At 35.4% G+C, this 21,857-nt stretch overlaps 1 protein-coding gene across 2 annotated transcripts in view; it reads right to left on the reverse strand.

Annotated features, from left to right (window-relative positions):
- VPS54 (VPS54, GARP complex subunit) overlaps window positions 1-21,857 on the reverse strand; it is a 72,897-nt gene that overhangs the window by 22,165 nt on the left and 28,875 nt on the right. For both annotated transcript variants that reach the window (XM_018055416.1, XM_018055417.1), the window contains 6 exons: window positions 19,440-19,536; window positions 11,851-12,191; window positions 5,738-5,867; window positions 4,952-5,133; window positions 4,253-4,365; window positions 166-229 (listed from right to left, as the gene is read on the reverse strand). In XM_018055416.1, coding sequence (XP_017910905.1) covers window positions 166-229; window positions 4,253-4,365; window positions 4,952-5,133; window positions 5,738-5,867; window positions 11,851-12,191; window positions 19,440-19,536 — 927 coding nt within the window. The remainder of the gene's footprint in view (window positions 1-165; window positions 230-4,252; window positions 4,366-4,951; window positions 5,134-5,737; window positions 5,868-11,850; window positions 12,192-19,439; window positions 19,537-21,857) is intronic.

A 21,857-nucleotide genomic window follows, 5' to 3' on the forward strand; every position in this document is an offset into this window, starting at 1 on the left:
GATACAGAATACTACAAAATAAAAAGGAATCCACAAAATTTATTTAAAATTCTTTGTAAGATTTACAGTTGTTAATCTAAAATTTCCAGTTCACATCAAGGGGTAACTAGAAGACCTATATTTTAAATACTTGACCTAACTAACAAAGAAAAATGTGTCACTCACCCAACAACAGCATACTGTTGTCCCTCAACAGTAAGAACTTCAGCTGGTTTTCTTTCTTCTGTAGCTAAAGAGTTAAAACAAATAAAGAGACATGGGTATAAGATAAAACAAAATACTGTATAAAAAATTTAAACTAGGAAAAAAACTGAAAAAGTTCCTATCTAAGGCCTGGAACAATCTCATTTTTGCAAATACACCTACTTCTTGGAAAACAATTTAGCACAAAGTAAGTAAAGTATATTGGATTTGGAATCAGAGAAATTTGAATTTGAGTTCCAGTATTACCAATTACTGGATAAAAGACTTTGGACCAATTACTTCTTTAGAGTCTCAGTATCTGTATCCATTAAACATAGACAACCATATCTATCTTTAAGTGTAGTTGTCAGTGAAAGAGATAATGCTTACAAACTAGCTGTCCTCTAGGTCTGGTACATGGCAGATGGCTGATAAGAAGTAAAAGAGTGTTATTATAAGAAGTAAAAGAGTGTTATTAGCTGGAAAGGCATAACTAGCATTTCAGCTGGTTTTATTATAATCTTTAGAATACAAGTTAATACCTAAATTCAGTGGAGAGATTATATATTTAGTTTTTATGATCTTTATCCAAAAGTTACTTTATTTTCAGTACATGGTATTTTTTATCATTAAAAAACAAAATTCAGTATATTGAGGTAAAAAGAACAGTGGACTGGATTACTGTCTTGAATCAGCCAGTTAAACAGAGTACCATGGGCAAGTAAGTCATAATGATTCCCTAAGTTTCAACTCCCTTTGTTCTAAGACATTAAATATCTACATCTTCATTTCTTTCAAGTACAGAAATTCAGTGTGATATAATTTCTAACCACAATTCATTCTATATGTCAGATTAAAGTTTCTTGAGGACAGGGATTGTGTCTTAACCAACACTCAATACTGCAGAGAAGTGACTTAGCACAGTAGTTAAAAAGGGGCCCTAACATCAGTCTGCCTGCAGTTGGATCCCAGCTCTACCACTTTCTAGCCATGTAACCTTAGGTATGTTGCTTAACCTCTTTGTGCCTCAGTTTCCATATCTGTTAAATGGGAATACTACAGCTCATGGACCTATAAATGAGATAACCATGTAAAGTGCTTAGAACAAACTGTCTAGCATTGGGTAAGCACTAAATTAATATTTACTGCTATCCATTAAACTTCATCTCCCCATGCCTCAATAAGTAGTTAGTAACTCAATAAATGGATGATAGGTGAATGAATATAACCCAGGATCCTTCAATTTGCATGAACTAGTAAAATACTAGTGAATTTCTAATGGAATATACTTTCTTCCTGGTCAGAGAAAAACAAAAGACAGAGCAGGGTTTGTAAGAGAAACTTTCTACTGTCCGTATCCTACAAAGAGGAAGTGAAAACAAAGAACTCACTCTGTGGGAAAAACACATGATAAATTAAATCACTTTTAGAGTTATGATTTTAATTCAAAATTGGAATGTGTTCAGGATAGTGAACTCCAATCAAATACAGCTTGAAAGAACAGATGGCTAGTTAAGTCCTATAGTTTTAAGTTTGTGATTTAGGATGATCAGAGTATCTTATTTTTCTTTTAGTCTTTACCACTTAAACACTTTTGCTTTGCTAATATCATACAATCAATTTAAAAATTGTGACTACCACCCAACACTGTTATCTACTAAAAATGGTCACTAAACAGAAATTTACTTGATTTCTTTAATTTCTCTCTCGACTATATTTGAATTACTCTCATTTTCACCTGTTCCTCACCCCCTCTAGTTACAGTGGGCAGAGGGAGCCCCTCTCTTGAACTGTGGATTCAATTCCAGGGGTCCTACCCCTAGAATCATTCTATGTCACTCTTATTTTAAATCAACCTTCTTCCTCTTTCTATTAAGCATTAAAGTATAATTCAGTTTCTCTTATCTTAAAATCCTCTCAATTCCCTAAGGAAATTTAAAGGTAATAGTCTCTCTAATAGCTCTTGTGTCTCTGGCTGCCATTTCATCATTTACTTTCCCTTCAGGGCCAAACTTGAAAGGCCTGTTCGAAAAGGTAGCCTTACACTCGTCTGCTCTTCCTTAACTTTTGAATTACTCAGCAATGAACTACAATCTGGCTCTATCACTCCATTGAATTAAAAAGACTGTAAATTCATCTGCTGATGGACATCTAAGTTGTTTCCATGTCCTAGCTATTATAAACAGTGCTGCGATGAACATTGGGGTACATGTGTCTCTTTCAATTCTGGTTTCCTCGGTGTGTATGCCCAGCAGTGGGATTGCTGGGTCATAAGGTAGTTCTATTTGCAATTTTTTAAGGAATCTCCACACTGTTCTCCATAGTGGCTGTACTAGTTAATAAGAAAGCTGTGGTACATATACACAATGGAGTATTACTCAGCCGTTAAAAAGAATTCATTTGAATCAGTTCTGATGAGATGGATGAAACTGGAGCCGATTACACAGAGTGAAGTAAGCCAGAAAGAAAAACACCAATACAGTATACTAACACATATATATGGAATTTAGGAAGATGGCAATGACGACCCTGTATGCAAGACAGGGAAAGAGACACAGATGTGTATAATGGACTTTTGGACTCAGAGGGAGAGGGAGAGGGTGGGATGATTTGGGAGAATGACATTCTAACATGTATACTATCATGTAAGAATTGAATCGCCAGTCTATGTCTGATGCAGGATACAGCATGCTTGGAGCTGGTGCATGGGGATGACCCAGAGAGATGTTATGGGGAGGGAGGTGGGAGGGGGGTTCATGTTTGGGAATGCATGTAAGAATTAAAGATTTAAAAAAAAATAAAATAAAATAAAATTCTCAAAAAAAAAAAATAAATAAAAAAAATAAAAATAAAAAGACTGTAAATTATCTCCTGTATGTCAAACAAGTGGTCACTATCACTCTTTCTTTTGCAATACAGTTGTATTTTATGATACAGTATACAATTTTAAACTATTTCTATGTAAAAATATTAAACTTTCATTAAATGCATAAAAACTGAAAGTGCAACTGCCTCCTCCATTAAAAACATTCAAGAACTTCATAACTACAATGCATCCTGGTATTACACTTTAACTGGCATACAAAAATAGTTCTAGCCATTGTGTATCTTTCACAAGAAACCTGATTGATATTTAATACCAATGACAATTTTCTTCTTGAAACTCTAATTTTTTAACTTTTGTCTTCTAGATGTCCTGCCTCCCTGCCCTTCCTCTAAGTCTCCTTCATAATTTTTTTTTCTATGGTTCTTTACATTTTGGTTTTCTCTATCATATCACTACTACCTTACTTATGATTGCTAATAAATATATTTTTCATTAGACTTAGCCCTTTTAAAGTAAAATTATACCTTTATCTATGTCTCAATATCTTGACACATAATAGAAGCTTACCAGTATAATACATATTCTCTAAACAATATAGTACAGTGGTTAAGAACACAGCTATAAAATTACACAACTGCTAACTCGCTTCAGTCGTGTCTGACTCTATGTGACCCCATAGACAGCAGCCCACCAGGCTCCCTCATCCCTGGGATTCTCCAGGCAAGAACACTGGAGTGGGTTGCCCTTTCCTTCTCCAATGCATGAAAGTGAAAACAGAAAGTGAAGTTGCTCAGTTGTGTCCGACTCTTCACGACCCCATGGACTGCAGCCCACCAGGCTCCTCGGTCCATGGGATTTTCCAGGCAAGAGTACTGGGGTGGGGTGCCATTGCCTTCTCCAAACCACAGATCTTCATTTATACCAAATTCTGTAACCCCTGGCAGCCTCATGCCTCCTCAATATTAAATAAGGTAACAATAGTATCTTTATCATAGGTTGTTGGGAGAGTAAATGCATGTAAAGCGCTTGGTCCAATGTTTGGAATATGGTTAATAGTCAATAAATATTTTAAATTATTATAAATTGCCACATACTTTTCAAGTCAACTACTTACTAACTAAGCTGGGAATATGAGTTCTAAGGTTTCTAAGAGGCACTATCAATTAAAAAAATATTAAGCACTCTTACAAAATTAACAAACAATATAAAACTGAAACAGAATGTGTGAAAGAGTACACATACCCCCTGATTTTTTTTCAGGTAAAGCAATCTTTCCATCTGATATAGAATCAACAAGATCCTGAAATTCTGCAGGAACATCAGCTTGCTTCCAGCGTTCATTGTCTAAGAGAAGGCTATTCAAAAGTAAAAAGAAAGATAAACTTTAATGATATTTCAACCCTATCTCTTAGGGTGAAAAGAAAAAGAAAAGCCAAGTGAGTACTTAAGACTTATGTATTTAAGACTACATGTATCTTAGTTAAATTCAAGTAGAGCCCATGCAATACAAGGCATTTGACTTTCTAAACAGTAACGGTCACAGGCTGTTGCTAGTACATGAGACTTTTAAAAAGTGCTGAACAGCTTAATAAACTGAGGTCATTCATAAATAGTACAAATAGTTTCAGGAAATATTTTCCTTTTTATATCTCTTAGCCTAGTCAAGAAGAATGGTAAAACATAATTAACTTCACTTTGAGTGGGAAAGCAAAAGTCAGTCTATCAGGATAAGTACTTTCATGGAAATAAACATTCTAACTCCACTTTCAAAAGCCAAGAAATGGTGATTTTAATTATACAATGTCTATAATTAAAAAGAAAAATAACTGGCCAATCAATGAAGTTTCCTTGGCCAATCAATGAAGTTTCCTCTTTTAAATATAACTGTGTTTTATAAAGAAAAAGGAGAAAAAATGAACAGAATAGACATGGTAATAATACCTGAGTTTGGTTTTTCTCTCTTCATGAAACCTATTTACAAATTTATTTGCCTGGCTCTGAAGTGCTCCAAGTAATGACATGCTTTTTCTTCCACATATCTGTTCAGTTTCTAAAATGAATGCTTCTATTAATCTGGAAAGTGATATGAATTCCGTGGAATTTAGCTTATCAAGAAAACCATCCTAAATTTTAAAGATAATATAATATTCGTGAGTTAGTATAATACAAAATATGGAATAGCTATAAAACCAACTTAATATTAATTTATAATACTTATACTAATTCCTAAAAATTATTTGAAGATAATTTTTAATGAAATTTCCCAATACTTTAGTCCCAGAGATCAACCATTAAAAGTTTAAGATGTCTGAATTTTATTCTGATCCCTTTAAGATAAAGTAACTCAAATAAATTCAGGTCATACTACACAAGTTTCATTATACTGGAGAATGACTAATTTTCTTAATAAATTATTTGGTTAGTAATACACATATATATGTATAAAAATAGCATATTAATTTCAAATATTTATTGTCTTTTAATCATTTATTTGAAATTCAAGCTTAAGTTTTACTATTTCTTTTATTTGGATTATTTTGCATTTTAGCACCTCCCTAATAGACCACACCAGTGGTGGTCTATTAGATGTTAAAATAGTGGTCTATTAAGTGTTAAAAATATAATATACATTATGCAGAATATAGGGATACAAGCAAGGATATATTCTATATTTTCAAAGTAATTTTACTATGTAAAAAATATCTAAACTTTATCAAAACAAATAACCTTTGCTCTTGACATGAGAAATTTGACGGCTCGATCATGGCATATATCTGAGGCACTATACAATAACTCCTGGGTATTGTTTGCCAGCTTTCCTAGCTCTAAGTCAGTTAATTTCACATCTTCATTGACCCTGAAAATGACAAAAAGAGATTAAGTCAAGAAAAGCTGTGAACACACTGATCTCCACAGATGACATACCAATAAAAAACAAAAAGCTGTAAAATTTACATTTAAGGGAAAAATCTGTTTTGATGTGTCACACAGTTTTAATTTTGTGGCAGGGCATCATATAAGCAAGTTCAGATAGTACAAATAAACTTCTCCCTAATCTTTAAGAATAATCTTCTCTCTCTGCTGTAGTATTTTTAATACTTAATTCAGACTCTGGAAATTCTGCAAAAACTATAGCCAAAAACAAACAAACAAAACAAAACATTAGGTACAAGGTCATAGCTATGGCAGGTTGTACACAGGTTGCCCAGGATGACATAGTGGAAGGAAGAGGAAAGAAATGGAAGGAAGGAACAAACAAGCCCGCTTTTTGCTTATAATTATGAATGACTAATAACAGTTAGATCAACTGAACTAATATTTCTTGAGCATTTATTGTATTTAAGTACTAGACACTGGAGGGAATATGTTTTCTTAAGGAACTTACAATTAAATAGGAGTATTAATAATATGTAATGCATTTATTCCAATTTTGAGGAAGAAATGCAAAGACTTTTTGTCTTTTTATGCATTCCCCACCCCAACCCCTCAGAGCATGTATAAAGACCACTGATTTTGTGCGAAAAATTCAGCTTAGTGTTAAAGTGCAGTGCCTTAGCATAATTTTTCTACGTGGTGGCTCAGCAGTAAAGATTCTGTCTGTCAATGCAAGAGACGTGGGTTTGTTCCCTGGATTGGGAAGATCCCATGGAGAAGGAAATGTCAACCCACTCCAGTATTCTCGCCTGGGAAATACCATGGACAGAGAAGCCTGACAGGCTACTGTCCATGGGGTTGTAAAAGAGTCAGACACAACTTAGTGACCAAAGAACGACAACTTTCAAAGACATTTCAAAGAGGATGTGATGTCTATTAATTTGAGGCAAACCACTGGGTTAAGGTATTGAAGAAAGTTATTACCTGCTATCCTTTAAAGTTATGTCATTAAGTTTATTTACTAGTACTTAAAATAATATAAAGATTAATATTTTCAAAACACTTTCAGATACAGTATCCAACTTGGTTCTCACACTCTGAGGCAGACAGATAAACTCCTACTTAACAGAGGAGGATACTGAATCTTGAAAGTTTAAGTGATCTACCCAAGGTCACAAGGTTAAAAGCATGAGACTAGAACCCAGAATTAGTCTAATTATATTTCTAACCTGCTAAGCTTCCTCTATTCCAATATTTACTTCTATAAACAGCCCAAGTGCTATTTCAGTACCACTTCCCATAAAGCTGGGAAGTTTGAGCTTCATAAATTATTTAATTATTTGTAATTTTGCTTTTAAAAGAGATTTTTAAAATTTTGAGTCTAATTGGATCTCTTTACTGTTGACAGGAAAAACAAAAAACTGCTCACAAACATGAACCAGTGTCTGGTTACATATACAAAAGAGTTGAAAGCAGGATCTCAAAGAGGTATTTGCACACTCATGTGCACAGTGGCACTATTTAGAATAGCCAAGGGATGGAAGCAATCCAAGAGTCCACTGACAGATCAATGGGTAAAACGTGGTATATACCTATAATGGAATATCATTCGGCCTCAAAAAAAGAAGGAAATTCTGACACACTACAATACAGATGAAACTTAAAGACATCTCTGTGCTTAGTCGCTCAGTCCTGTCCGACTCTTTGGGAACCAATGGACTATAGCCCACCAGGCTCCTCTGTCCCTGAATTCTCCAGGCAAGAATACTAGAGTGGATTGCCACTTCCTCCTCCAGGGGATAGTCCCTACCCAGGGATCAAACCCAAGCCTCCTACATTATCAGGTGGGATCTTTACCACTAGTGCCACCTAGGACACCCCTAAAGACATAAATGCTAAACAAAATAAGACAGTCTCAAAAGGACAAACAGTGTATGATTCCACTTATATGAAGTACTTAGAGTCACTGAACTCATAGAGATACAAAGTAAAAGGGTAGTTGCCAGGGGATTGGTAGGGGAGGATATGGAGAGTTACTGTTTAATGTGCACAGGGTTTCAGATTTGCAAGAAGAAAAAGATCTCGAGATTGGTTGTACAACTATGTGAATATATTTACCACTACTGAACTGTGCACTTAGAAATGGCTAGGATGATAAACTGCATGTGTTTTTTTAACCATAATTTAAAATAAAAAAGTTTTAAAAATCTATAATACTTTCTAATCCCATCCATTATTTTTTCTTTCCCATTTCCTGCCTGGGAAATTAGTTACTCTTTTGTGCCCATATTTACATTGCAAAAACTTACAAAGTCATAGGTTATTTTGATAATGTAAGAAAACAAGGAAAATCTAATATTAACAAAGATACAAAAATCAGACATCATTTCTACATGTACTGTATCTGTGACACTATTACATACTGAAAAAACACTTGACACAGGGAAGAACTAGTTAGGCTTAAATGTATAAATACATTCAATAAATCCATTGCCCCTTTGGCAATGGAAAGTGGGTAGTTTCCAGACATTTATGTACCTATGAAACATGCTGCTGCTGCTAAGTCATTTCAGTAGTGTCCAGCTCTGTGTGACCCCACAGACGGCAGTCTACCAGGCTCCCCTGTCCCTGGGATTCTCCAGGCAAGAACACTGGAGTGGGTTGCCATTTCCTTCTCCAATGCATGAAACTGAAAAGTGAAAGTGAAGTCGCTCAGTCGTGTCCAACTCTCAGCGACCCCATGGACTGCAGCCTTCCAGGCTCCTCCATCCATGGGACTTTCCAGGCAAGAGTACTGGAGTGGGGTGCCATTGCCTTCTCCACTATGAAACATAGAAGGAACAATTTATAGATGCTCTGTAATCATGCTATGGGAGCACGTCATTGTGGAAAGCCAGAGAAGCCCTAAAGTGCACAGTGAGCCACAATGGAGGTGAGAGGGGTGGGTTAAAATCTGAGACTGCATTTGATTTAAAGGAATCCCAAACAGTACGGGCACATTTTCCAGCTATCTTTTAATATCTCTTCTCTCTTCTGCCACAGTAACAGTTTTAGCTATCAAATAGCCAATAAGCTATACACTATTTCTCAAGCCTCTCTTATAGCTATATATAGACATGTGAAAATATTCTAGCCACTAGAACGTGGGATTGCAAATTCTGAATTGTGCTCTTAAATAGAAAGGAAAAATATGAACAAGTTTATGTGACAGTAACAAGAGAGCTAACAAAGCTAAAATATATACAGATTTGTAACATCTAAGGCATCTTAGGAGAACAACAAAAAGTAGGAGAAATTATCAGATATTAAGGCTAATTAAAAAGATATCATAACTAATATAATCTTCCTTAATGGTACTGGTGCAAAGAAAGACAACTGAACAAAACAGAGTCTAGAAACAGACTCATTTATATATGAATATTTAATTTAAGGCAAGAGTGGTACTATATAGCAATGGGTAAGACAGTCTTTTCAATAAATGGTGTGAGGTCAAAAAGATAACTACATGGGAAGAAAGAAAATAACCGTTGTACACAAAAATCAATTTCAGATATGTTGTGGATCTAAATGTGGAAGGGACATCAACAAATCTTCCAGAAAAAAGCAAGAGAATATCATCAAAGTCTGAGGGTAGTGAAAGATTTTCTTCAATAGGACACACAAAAAAACATAAACCATTAAAGGAAAGAATGAATCATAAGATTATATTAAAGTTAAGAACTCTTGTTCACGAAAGACCCCAATAAAAAGTGAAAAGCCAGCCCACAGAGTGGGAGAAGGAATTTGCATCATGGACCAACTGACAAAGGATTGTGTTGAGGCTACATAAAGAATTCCCATAATCAGTAAGAAATAAAAGGCAAACCAAGAAAGAAGTGGGTAAAGGATTTATAGGCATTTCACAAGAGGATATTCAAACAGCCAGTAAATATATGAAAAGGGTCCTCTTACCAATCATCAGGGAAATAGAAATTTACACTATTACACGTGTGACATGCAAAAATGTTTTACTAACATGTGAAAGACTAACAACACCAAGATGAATGAAGATATGGAGAGACAGGAATGCTTCCACACAGCTGATAGGATTGTAAAGGCATATAATCACTTTGGGAAATTATTTGGCTTTAGTTAAATTGACTATTCACATACTTATTCATTTTTAGATATATATTCAACAGAAATACTTATGACATGTACACCAAAGACATCTACAAGAACAGTCACAACAAAATGAAAATAATCCAAACCATTAACAGCAGAATGATACACACTTTGTCGTGCAGTCAGAAAGTGGAACATCTATATACAAATAGACTACTGTTATATGCAACAGCTTAGAAAAATATCACAAATATAATGGGAAATGAAATTAGAGACCAAAGACCATAATTTAATGGTTACATTTACATAAAAGTTTAAAACCTGGAAAAAATCAATAGTTTTAATGGTTTTCTTTGGGAAAAAGTGAAAGCACAGTGGCAACAGGGTGCTTCAAAAGAGCTGGTAATGTTCTGTCTCTTAACTTGAGTGGTGATTACACCAGCATGTTCATTTTGTTACAATAAATTTAGCTGAATGTTATAACTGGTGCATTCCCCTATATATGCATTACATTCCAACTAAAAAAATCAAAACAAAAAAGTAAGGAGAGTATCAGCCTTTGTCCTCTCCTTCCTGCTACTACAGATGGAAATGAGATGATAAAACTGGAGCAGCCTCCTAAGACACAGGTTGAAGCCACAAAACGAGATGGTAGATTTACCTTCTCAGCTCCAGAAAAAACTTCCTACCTCTTTACTCTTTCAGGAGAGAAACAAAATTCTATTAATATATTGCTTAAACTATAAATGTTTTAACATCTGTTTTAACAGCAATATATTTAATCAATATATGTGAAAATATAAGCCTAAACAGAGAAAGAAAAATTTTTACTTATAGGTAGTTCAGGGTTTGCTTGACTGATAGTGGGGAGAGGAGGTGTTATAGTTGACTCTACACTCTAACTTCAACCTTTATAAGCTCCTAGGCCATAATCTGACTTATACCAAAATGAACAAAAATCTGAGTTGCTATTACTCTTAATAATTACAAAACATAAACGATGTTCTCAGACCAGAAAGATTTTATTGGCTTTATTTTGCTTTTGTTCTTTCTATTCAAAACACCTAATGGAGTGTATGGATTAGATGGTAATAATCGATCAGTGTTCTCTTGATTTTCACTAGTATACTGCAGTTATTAGAAAGTGCTATTGTATTTAGGAAATATATGCTAAAGTAATTGGGACATCAAGTCTGAAATCTACTGTCAAATGACTGAGTAAAAATTTTAACATGAGAGACAAAGAAAGGAGAGATGAAAAGAGAGCGAGAAAGGGAGAAAGAGGGCAATGTGATATAGACAACTGGGGAAGCAAGGTGAAGGGTATACTAGAGGTGTGTTTTTTTTTTTTTTTAATAATTCTGGCAACTTTTCTGTAAATCTGAAATTATTTCAAAATAAGTTTTAAAAAGTAATATTTAAAAAGACAGTGTGACCCACTTGGAAACTCATGCCTTTGAACAACTGAAAATTGTAAACCAAATACATCTTTACTATATACAAAATATAAAGGTGATACAGTAAAAGAAAGAAATATAACCAAGGAAATATTGACCTGAGTTCCAGGACAGGTTCTGCCACTAATGACTTTAAATAAGCCATCTAAACTCTCCAAATTGAGGGCATTTAATTAAATGGTTTCTTCCCAGACTTACAATTCTCAATTATTTCCAAAACTCACCTCCTTACCATCCATAAATTTTCAAAAATATGTATGTTTCATAAAATTTATTTATTTTTGTTAAATTCCAAAAGACCGAACTATACACGGTTTTTCAATAAACTGAATCAATCAGTCTTATTTAAACCATTAATAAGATGACTCAAAGTTCTGTTAATCTGGCAACAGTCACCATACTCACATAATATCCACAGCTCCTGGAGTAACAGATGATGATATCTGCTCTTTGCTGGATGAAGAATCAGTAGTACATTCTGGTTCGGATACAGAATCACTGCTGCAGGGCTCACTATTTGGAGATGCATTTCTTTGAGAGGTAGTATCTATGGCTATAGGTGTTAATTCACTCTCACTGAATGCATCACTTATAAACATGCCTTCATGGATTAAATAAGCCACTTCTGTGTCTAGTGAATTATCTTTCGCAGCATTTTTCTGTTGTGAAATCTCTTCCAATTCTCTAGTCCTTTGGTTTTTGTCAAGAACTGAGAGAACAACACTATGAATGATATTTAAGGTTGCCTAGAAGAAAACAGGATACATTTTAAATTGGTATAAAATATTTTGTACCCAAGGTTTCAAAAGTGAACTGTATGTGTATGTTTGAGCATTTTACAAATGAGTCAAGGTCATGCATATCAGAATTTCTATCTTCAATTACACAATAAAGGTTATTGGTGAAAAACAAACTGCTGAAGAGATGGGTTCCCTTTAAAGTTTAGGCATAGGGCTACACTTACAAATTAATTTTTTAAATGGTGATCTCCCTACAATACAGTGCATATTTCTCTCACTTCTTAAATAGGTTACATTGAACATAACTTGCCTATAAGAGGATCATATTCACTGATGTGCTTACTTAAAAAGAAAACACAATCCGTATTCCTTACCATATCTACTTTTATATCCATTTCTCCCCATCTCACATCTATTCTCACTCATTCAGTGTTCTCGAGACATTCTGGTTCTCTTCCTATTCTTTTGAACTTCACTGTTTCCATCTCAGTACCTTTGCTGTTTCCTCTGCCGGGAATGCTCTTCACCTTGATGTTTACATACATCTTTCCTTTTCATCACTAAGGTTCTTGCACAAATGTCACTTCCTCAAAGAAGCCTCCTGTAACCCCTACCAGGTAATCCTATCCCATTAATCGGTTTTTTAAAAGTATCAGTTATCGCTATCTTTTTATTTTTTAGTTCTAGGTCTCTTTCCACTACAGTGTTAGCTCCATGAGATACTGTATCCTACTGCCTAGAACAGTAAGTACTGTGCATGGAGGAGGTACTTAATAAATACTGAAAGGTAGATGAATCAAGAGCAAATTTATGTAAATCAATGTCTTCATGGACTATTAAGAAATAAGGAGCTATATTCCTACTTTAACATTCAAGGTTGAACTCTCATAACTTGCTGTCCCTTTCTCAAAATTCTTGATTTCTTTTTCAGGATCTACATGGTTCTAGGCAAGTAGACTCCAAATGTAAGTCTCCAAAGATAGGATAAGGGTCTAAGGTGGGTCAATCAGCCAACAAACCACCTGAGCTTAAAGCTAAAGATACATAGAACCCAACTGAGAAAAACACAGGGGAACAAAACTAAGGCTTGATAATATCATCAACTTCTCTATTAAACACCTAAAGGTTGACCTACCTACAGATTTTTTTTAGTTATATGAACTAATAAATCCCCTTCTTTAAAACACTCTGTTTCCTGTTTTCAGTTCAGTTCAGTTCAGTCGCTCCGTCATGTCCAACTCTTTGCGACCCCATGAAACACAGCACGCCAGGCCTCCCTGTCCATCACCAACTCCCAGAGTTCACTCAGACTCACGTCCATAGAGTCGGTGATGCCATCAAGCCATTTTATCCTCTGTCGTCCCCTTCTCCTCCTGCCCTCAATCTTTCCCAGCATCAGGGTCTTTTCCAATGAATCAGCTCTTTGCATCATGTGGCCAAAGTATTGGAGTTTCAGCTTCAACATCAGTCCTTCCAATAAACATCCAGGACTGATCTCCTTCAGAATGGACTGGTTGGATCTCCTTGAAGTCCAAGGGACTCTCAAGAGTCTTCTCCAATACCACAGTTCAAAAGCACCAATTCTTCAGCACTCAGCTTTCTTTATAGTCCAACTCTCAAATCCACACATGACCACTGGAAAAACCATAGCTTTGACTGCTGCTGCTGCTAAGTTGCTTCAGTCGTGTCCATCTCTATGCGACCCCATAGACGGCAGCCCACCAGGCTCCACCATCCCTGGGATTCTCCAGGCAAGAACACTGGAGTAGGTTGCCATTTCCTTCAACAGACCTTTGTTGGGAAAGCAATGTCTCTGCTTTTGAATATGCTGTCTAGGATGGTCATAACTTTTCTTCCAAGGAGTAAGCGTGTTTTAATTTCATGGCTGCAATCACCATCTGCAGTGATTTTGGAACCCGGAAAAATAAAGTCAGCCATTGTTTCCACTGTTTCCCCATCTATCTGCCATGAAGTGATGGGACCAGATGCCATGATCTTCGTTTTCTGAATGTTGAGCTTTAAGCCAACTTTTTCACTATCCTCTTTCATTTTCATCAAGAGGCTCTTTAGTTCCTCTTCACTTTCTGCCATAGGGTGGTGTCATCTGCATATCTGAGGTGATTGATATTTCTCCCGGCAATCTTGATTCCAGCTTGTGCTTCTCCCAGCCCAGATTTTCTCATGATGTACTCTGCATCGAAGTTAAATAAGCAGGGTGACAATATACAGCCTTAACGTACTCCTTTTCCTATTTGGAACCAGTCTGTTGTTCCATGGCCAGTTCTAACTGTTGCTTCCTGACCTGCATATAGGTTTCTCAAGAGGCAAGTCAGGTGGTCTGGTATTCCCATCTCTTTCAGAATTTTCCACAGTTTATTGTGATCCACACAATCAAAGGCTTTGGCATAGTCAATAAAGCAGAAATAGATGTTTTTCTGGAACTCTCTTGCTTTTTCGATGATCCAGCAGATGTTGGTAATTTGATCTCTGGTTCCTCTGCCTTTTCTAAAACCAGCTTGAATATCAGGAAGTTCACAGTTCACGTATTGCTGAAGCCTGGCTTGGCGTATTTTAAGCGTTAACTTTACTAGCATGTGAGATGAGTGCAATTGTGCGGTAGTTTGAGCATTGCCTTTCTTTGGGATTGGAATGAAAATAGCTTTTCCAGTCCTGTGGCCACTGCTGAGAGATCATTCTGTTGTTTTTGAGACTGCATCCAAAAGTACTACTTGGACTACATCCATCCAAGTACTGCATTTTGGACTCTTGTTGACTATGATGGCTACTCCATTTCTTCTAAGGGATTCCTGCCCACATTAGTAGATATAATGGTCATCTGAGTTAAATTCACCCATTCCAGTCCATCTTAGTTCACTGATTCCTAGAATGTCGATGTTCACTCTTTGTCATCTCCTGTTTGACCACTTCCAATTTGCCTTGATTCATGGACCTAACATTTCAGGTTCCTATGCAATATTGGTCTTTACAGCATCCAACCCTGCTTCCATCACCAGTCCCTTTCACAACTGGGTGTTGTTTTTGCTTTGACCCCATCCCTTCATTCTTTCTGGAGTTATTTCTCCACTGATCTCCATTAGCATATTGGGCACCTACCGACCTGGGGAGTTCATCTTTCAATGTCCTATCTTTTTGCCTTTTCATACTGTTCCTGTTTATTTGGGACTAAATGTAATCTAAGTGAATATTCCATACAGTATTAGACAGAGATACTGAGCCTTCAAGTCTGTGGAGACTGTACATCTTCTCTGCTCATCAGTAACTTCTCTATTGTCACAAACCTGCTCCCTGCTAAACGATTCCACTGCTGCTTTTAATCTTTACTGCTGTCTTAATCTTTAATATGCTACCTCTCCCATCTTCATTTCTGCCTTTCTTCTCCCTTATCTCTTCTCTCTTGGTGATTTTCTTTCTCAAAAAATTTGCTCATTAAAAAATAATTAAACATAGTCTTTCTCTCCTCCAGCAACTAATCTGCACTTCACCCATAGGCCAGCTATGCAAAACTGAGTCCACCTTCCAGTTTCAGGTTCAGTCCTGCATAGCCACCCAATATGCTCCCAAACCTCCTTGCCACAGGATTAGAAATAAGAAGAAAATCCAGACCCAAACCAATCAGTGCATAGCATTTTTTTTACCACAGTGATTGGGTATGTGACCCAAATTAGCCCAATGGTTTAAAATGAGGGACTTTCATTTGATGACTGAAGAAGAAAAAAGTCTTGTTCTAGGAGGTATAGTATACAAATGTGGAAGACTTGAAACTATTATATTTAGATATTTTGCTGTAATTACATTAGTTACTTTAAAAGTGAAGTCAAAAAAGTGGAGGTAGAAATGAAATAAAACAGTAAAACTAATCAAGAAAACAATGACCACACCAAAACTGAAGTCTATCTTTTTTGGACTATTTTAAGTTCCTCAAGCCAATGCATTTCTTTTATTGTTTAAATTAGTCTGATTTGGACATTTTGCCACTTTTAACTGACAACATCTTAGCTAATACAATAAATTTTCTCTATACAGTGTATTGGCTGTATCTCTTAGGGGTTCTTCTTCACTGTTTTCATGATATCTACAAGTTTTAAAGGTTTGTGATTATTTTTTTTTTAAGTCCAGAATCATTCTTGTTTAAGAATGCCAGAAGATTTCACAATACATAATAGATTCAACAGTAGGGTAAAGCAGCTATACCCCAATAAAAAATTTCAAAATAATAATAATAAAAAATAATGTGCTCAGAACAGTGCCTGGCACAAAGTAACTAGCTAATAAATGCATTAAAAAAAATGTAGGCAGATGATTTACTTTCTGAACTTTCCTACTGCAGCAATTTTAGTTAAGTTCATGTTTAAATAACAGAACAACTAAAATAAATGTTTCCAGTCTTGAGAATAGTGAATGAAATAATCTGGTAACCATACTGATTAAGCCTCTAAAATGATAGTCCAGATCTGTCTATGTAACAAATTGAAAATCAGAGTTAAAAATTTCTTGAAAAGACTGTCAAGCTGCATTTAAGGATTATTTTCTTTTTCAGCTATACAAATCATACTAAACTATGGGGTATTAACAATAAACAAAAATTCAAAATACAATTAATGCCCCCAAATAAACATACACACTTGTGGTCAATTAATCTACAATAAAGAATATAAGAATATACAATGGAGAAAAGACAGTGTCTTCAACAAGTGGTACTGGGAAAACAAGCTACATGTGAAAGAATGAAATCAGAACACTCTCTAACACCATCTACAAAAATAAACTCAAAATTGATTAAAGAAGTAAATGTAAGACTGGATACTATAAAACTCCTAGGGGAAAACACAGGCAGAATGCTCTTGGAAACAAATTACAGCAGTATTTTTATGGAGCTGAATCCTAGAGTTATGGAAATAAAAACAATAATAAACAAATGGGACCTAATTAAACTTAAAAGCTTTTGCACAGCAAAGGAAACCACAAACAAAATGAAAAGACTGGGAGAAAATATTTGAAAATTATGTGACCTACAAGGAATTAATTTCCAAAATACACAAACAGCTTATATAGGTCAATTAAAAAAAAACAACACCAAATCAATAAATGGGCAGATCTAGACAATTCTCCAAAGAAGACACACAGACAGCCAAAAGGCATATGAAATGATGTTTGATACTGCTAATTATTAGAGAAATACCATCCATAACCACAATGAGGTATCACCTCACACTGATCAGAATGGCCATCCTCAAAACGTATACAAATAATAAATGCTGGAGAGGATGTGGAGAAAAAGGTTCCTTCTGACACCACTGGTGGGAATGTAAATTGGTGCAGCCACTATGGAAAACAGTATGGAAGTTCCTTAAAAAACTAAAAATAGAGTTATCATATGATCCAGTGATGCCACTCCTGGGCATATATCTGGAGAAAACTCTAATTAGAAGAGATATATGCAACCCAATATTCATAGCAGTACTATTTACAATAGCCAAGACATGGAAATGTCCACTGACAGATAAATGGGTAAAAATATGTGGTAAATATACACAATGGAATATTATTCAGCCATAAAAAGAATGAAAAATGCCATCAATCCATGCAACAACATGGATAGATCTAGAAATTGTCATACTAATTGAAGTAAGTTAGATACAGAAAGACAATACCACATACCACATGATGTCACTTATAGGTAGAATCCAAATAAAAAAGAGATACTAATGAACTCATTAACAAAAAAGAAACAGACTCACAGACATAGAAAACAAACTTACGGTTACCAAAGGGGAAAGGGCAGGGCAGGGGATGGATAAATTAGGAGTTTGAGATTAGCAGACACAAACTATATAAAACAGATAAACAGTGGTCCTACTGTATAGCACAGGGAACTATATTCAACATCCTGTAATAAGCTATAATGGAAAAGACTATAAAATGAATACATGTAACTGAATAACTGAATCACTTTTCTGTATACCAGAAACTAATACAACACTGTAAGTCAACTATACTTCAATTACAAAAATGTAATGACTCTTTCTGTAGAAAACTTAGGGAAAAGAGAAAAGAATGAATAACAAGTTTAAATTACACATAATTCTACCATCTAAAGGCAACCACAAAAAGACAGGCTGTCTCTGGTCTATGCAGATTAAGAGGTAAAAAAATAAAAAAAACATTTTTAACACAGCTAAGAGCATGCTACATAAATAGGTCTCTGTCTTGTTTCTTCACTTAATGTTATAATGTATGCATTTTCTTCAATCATTAAAAATCCTTGCCTGCATGACATTCTGCCCTAGTGAGTATACTAGGCATAACCAATTTTACCATTTCTATGTGAGACATCAGGGTTCTTTCCGATTTGTAGTTATTTAAAAATCTTCATTAAAAATGAGGTTTCTAATGTTATGTTTCAGTGAAATCATGCCCTAGAATGAATCATAAACTTGTCCAAAGAAAAATTACTGTATTTAGAAATCAAACATCATCTTCAAAGACGTTTTACAACAATATTAGTTTAAGTGGTCTAAATGTGAAAATGAGAAGCTACAATTAGGACAAATCACTGTTTTCATATAGCACATACATCAAATAGTAATTTGGCTTAGTTTAACTGATATAGAATCTAAAAGTAAGATGGCTATTTAAAAAATTACTGGCAAAAAGTTGGCCTACTCCAACTATGCAATGTAGGAGTTCTATATATCCAGAAGTATGTGATGAAGTCATGGTGGGAATATAAGAAAAAGTAAAAACATGCCCTTATACTGTACAATTCACCGATACAGGTTTGATATCTATCACTATCAATAGATAAGATCAACATCTGGGTAGGAGTCTAAATTAAATGCAATGAATCACATTTTATAAAAACTTTTCCCATTTCAACCAGAAAGCTTATAGATGTGATGTAGAGCATCATCCCAATTTTATTAAGAAAGTCATATTATAGATAAATACCTAAGTCCCCCAGATCATTTTTAATATGAAACTCAGGAGATGCCAGGGATCTTGACTAGAACATAAACGAAATATTGACACTTGATAATTCAAAGAATATCACATTTCACTAACAGCCTCAGTTAGTTACCAAAATACTCTGAAGCACTTCAAATCTTATTTAAAACAAAGCTCCTTTAGAAAAATTGCAAAAATTAAAAATTTTGTTTTATTCAAATTTTTGTGTCTAGAAAGAGGACAATTTTAGGGATATCCTGGACAAACTGATAAATCACATAAGCTTACCTTAACTCTCTGTAGGAAAATTGTAAACTTGGAGAAAATATCCGTTAGTAAATCAAACCACTGAGGAAAATTCAACATTCTCATCTGATCTGCAAGCCTAGAAAAAAAATTCAAACAAAAATAATGACTGTCTTGGGGCCAGTATGATATTATCTACAAGCTGGAAGAAACTACACTGAATACTATCTAGTAACAAAAGAATAAAATGCAATTTAATCTACAATTATACAACAGAGATGAAGAAGTCAATTAGTAAACAACTCCTTGTTTAAACATCTCTAAGACATCTTTGCTAAGTCACTTCAGTCGTGTCCGACTCTGTGCGACCCCAGAGACAGAGGCCACCAGGCTCCCCCCATCCCTGGGATTCTCCAGGCAAGAACACTGGAGTGGGTTGCCATTTCCTTCTCCAATCCATGAAAGTGAAAAGTGAAAGTGAAGTCGCTCAGTCGTGTCCGACTCTTAGTGACCCCATGGACTGCAGCCCACCAGGCTCCTCCATCCATGGGATTTTCCAGGCAAGAGTACTGGAGTGGGTTGCCATCGCCTTCTCCCTAAGACATCTTTATCATGTATTAATTCCATGTGAACATGCTTTGTGGTCATTCGATTAAAGGGATAGAGAAATAAACTAATTTAGGTTAAATGTAGAAAAGATATATGCTGGAATAAAAATGAGAAACATAACAGCTCCCCTAAAAAACTGAATAACCTATTTTTCTAACTATAAACTAAAAGTACTTTTCTATATATGAAGGGTAACATGGCATAGTGGCTAAGAGTATGGGCTCTTGAGCCACAGTGTCTTGGTTCAAGATCCAGCCCTGCCACTTAACTAATTGTATGACTCTGGCCAAGTGACTTAGTGAGTGAAAGTCTCTCAGTCGTGTCCAACTCTTTTCCAACCCCATGGAAGATAGGCTGCCAGGCTCCTCTGTCCTTGGGGATTCTCTAGGCAAGAATATTGGAGTGGGTTGCCATTTCCTTCTCCAGGGGATCTTCCCAACCCAGGGATTGAACTCATGTCTCCTGCGTTACAGGCAGATTCTCTACCACTGAGCCACTAGGGAAGCTCATATGGAAAAAGTGATAGAAGCTACCACATATGGTAGATGTTAGCATTAATCGAGTCAATAAGTACTCAGGACATTGCACAATTAATTAAAAAAATGCTATGTATTAGCCAATATTTATATCTAGAATGTTTTATATATATATACACACTAAATATTATATTAGCATAATATATAAAAGTATAGCCAATATTTTTATTGCTGACATCAATTTTTAAAATAAAAAACAGAATTCCATAAAGGTATTTCAGAACAATATAATGACTTATTACTCTAAATTTTTAATTAATGATGCTACACTTAGGAATTTATTCTCAAAAGGTACTCCTATATATTTGAGATATAGGATGTTCTCTAAGTTAAGAAAATTTCATACAGAAGAAAAAACTAAAAACTGACTCTCCATGTGTGTAGGACCTTTAGCAATGGTCCAGTAACTTAATTTTTCTAACTACTAGTGATCCCTGCTTTATTAGGACTGCTTCAACTAATTCTGAACCTGAGCTTTCACTAGGTAAGTGTGCAAATTAAAACTCCACAATTCTCATTCTATGAACTTGGCCCAGAGAAGTTTTACAGTTGTCCATATTACTATTCATATCTTAGACCAGTTAATAAAACTTATATATGTATATGAATAAGAAATTCATAGTCATAAAATACTTATCACTATTTTTCTCAAAGTAGAAGAACAGGAATTTCAAGGGAAAACAAAAAATTACAGACATGGGCAATTCTAAGTCATGCATTCAAACTTCTCAAAGTTAACTGCATTTTAATTATATGGCTAAACAAATTTAGCACTGCTATTCTTCTTCAATTTCCACCCTCCGTATCTATGTACATCTCCACCCTCTCTCAGCCCTGGGAGGCTGACCTGTGGACTTGGCCAGTGAGGAGCCCTTGCAAAAGACTGAAAGGAGCAAAGGTGCTGATAGTTTCATCTCTGCCCCAGAGTGGTTACCACAGAAAGACTGGCCCCCTCCACTGAACATCAATTCAATTACTACAAGATTATTCTAACTACTTACATTGTTTTCTCCTTCTGAATTCTATTAATGGCTCTCTTTGCCCCTTAAGGCTTCCCTGGTGGCTCAGAAGGTAAAGCGTCTGCCTGCAATGCGGGAGACCCGGGTTCGATTCCTGGGTCGGGAAGATCCCCTGGAGAAGGAAATGGCAATCCACTCCAGCACTCTTGCCTGGAAAATCCCATGGATGGAGGAGCCTGATAGGCTACAGTCCATGGGGTCACTTTCACTTTGCCCCTTTAAGGTACTGCACTATCACTTGTATTTTCCTATACTCTGCCCATACTTTAGTAAATAATTCCTTAACTAAATCCTCC

This window comes from Capra hircus, chromosome 11 (assembly GCF_001704415.2).
Source record: "Capra hircus breed San Clemente chromosome 11, ASM170441v1, whole genome shotgun sequence".
Classification (NCBI taxonomy): domain Eukaryota; kingdom Metazoa; phylum Chordata; class Mammalia; order Artiodactyla; family Bovidae; genus Capra; species Capra hircus.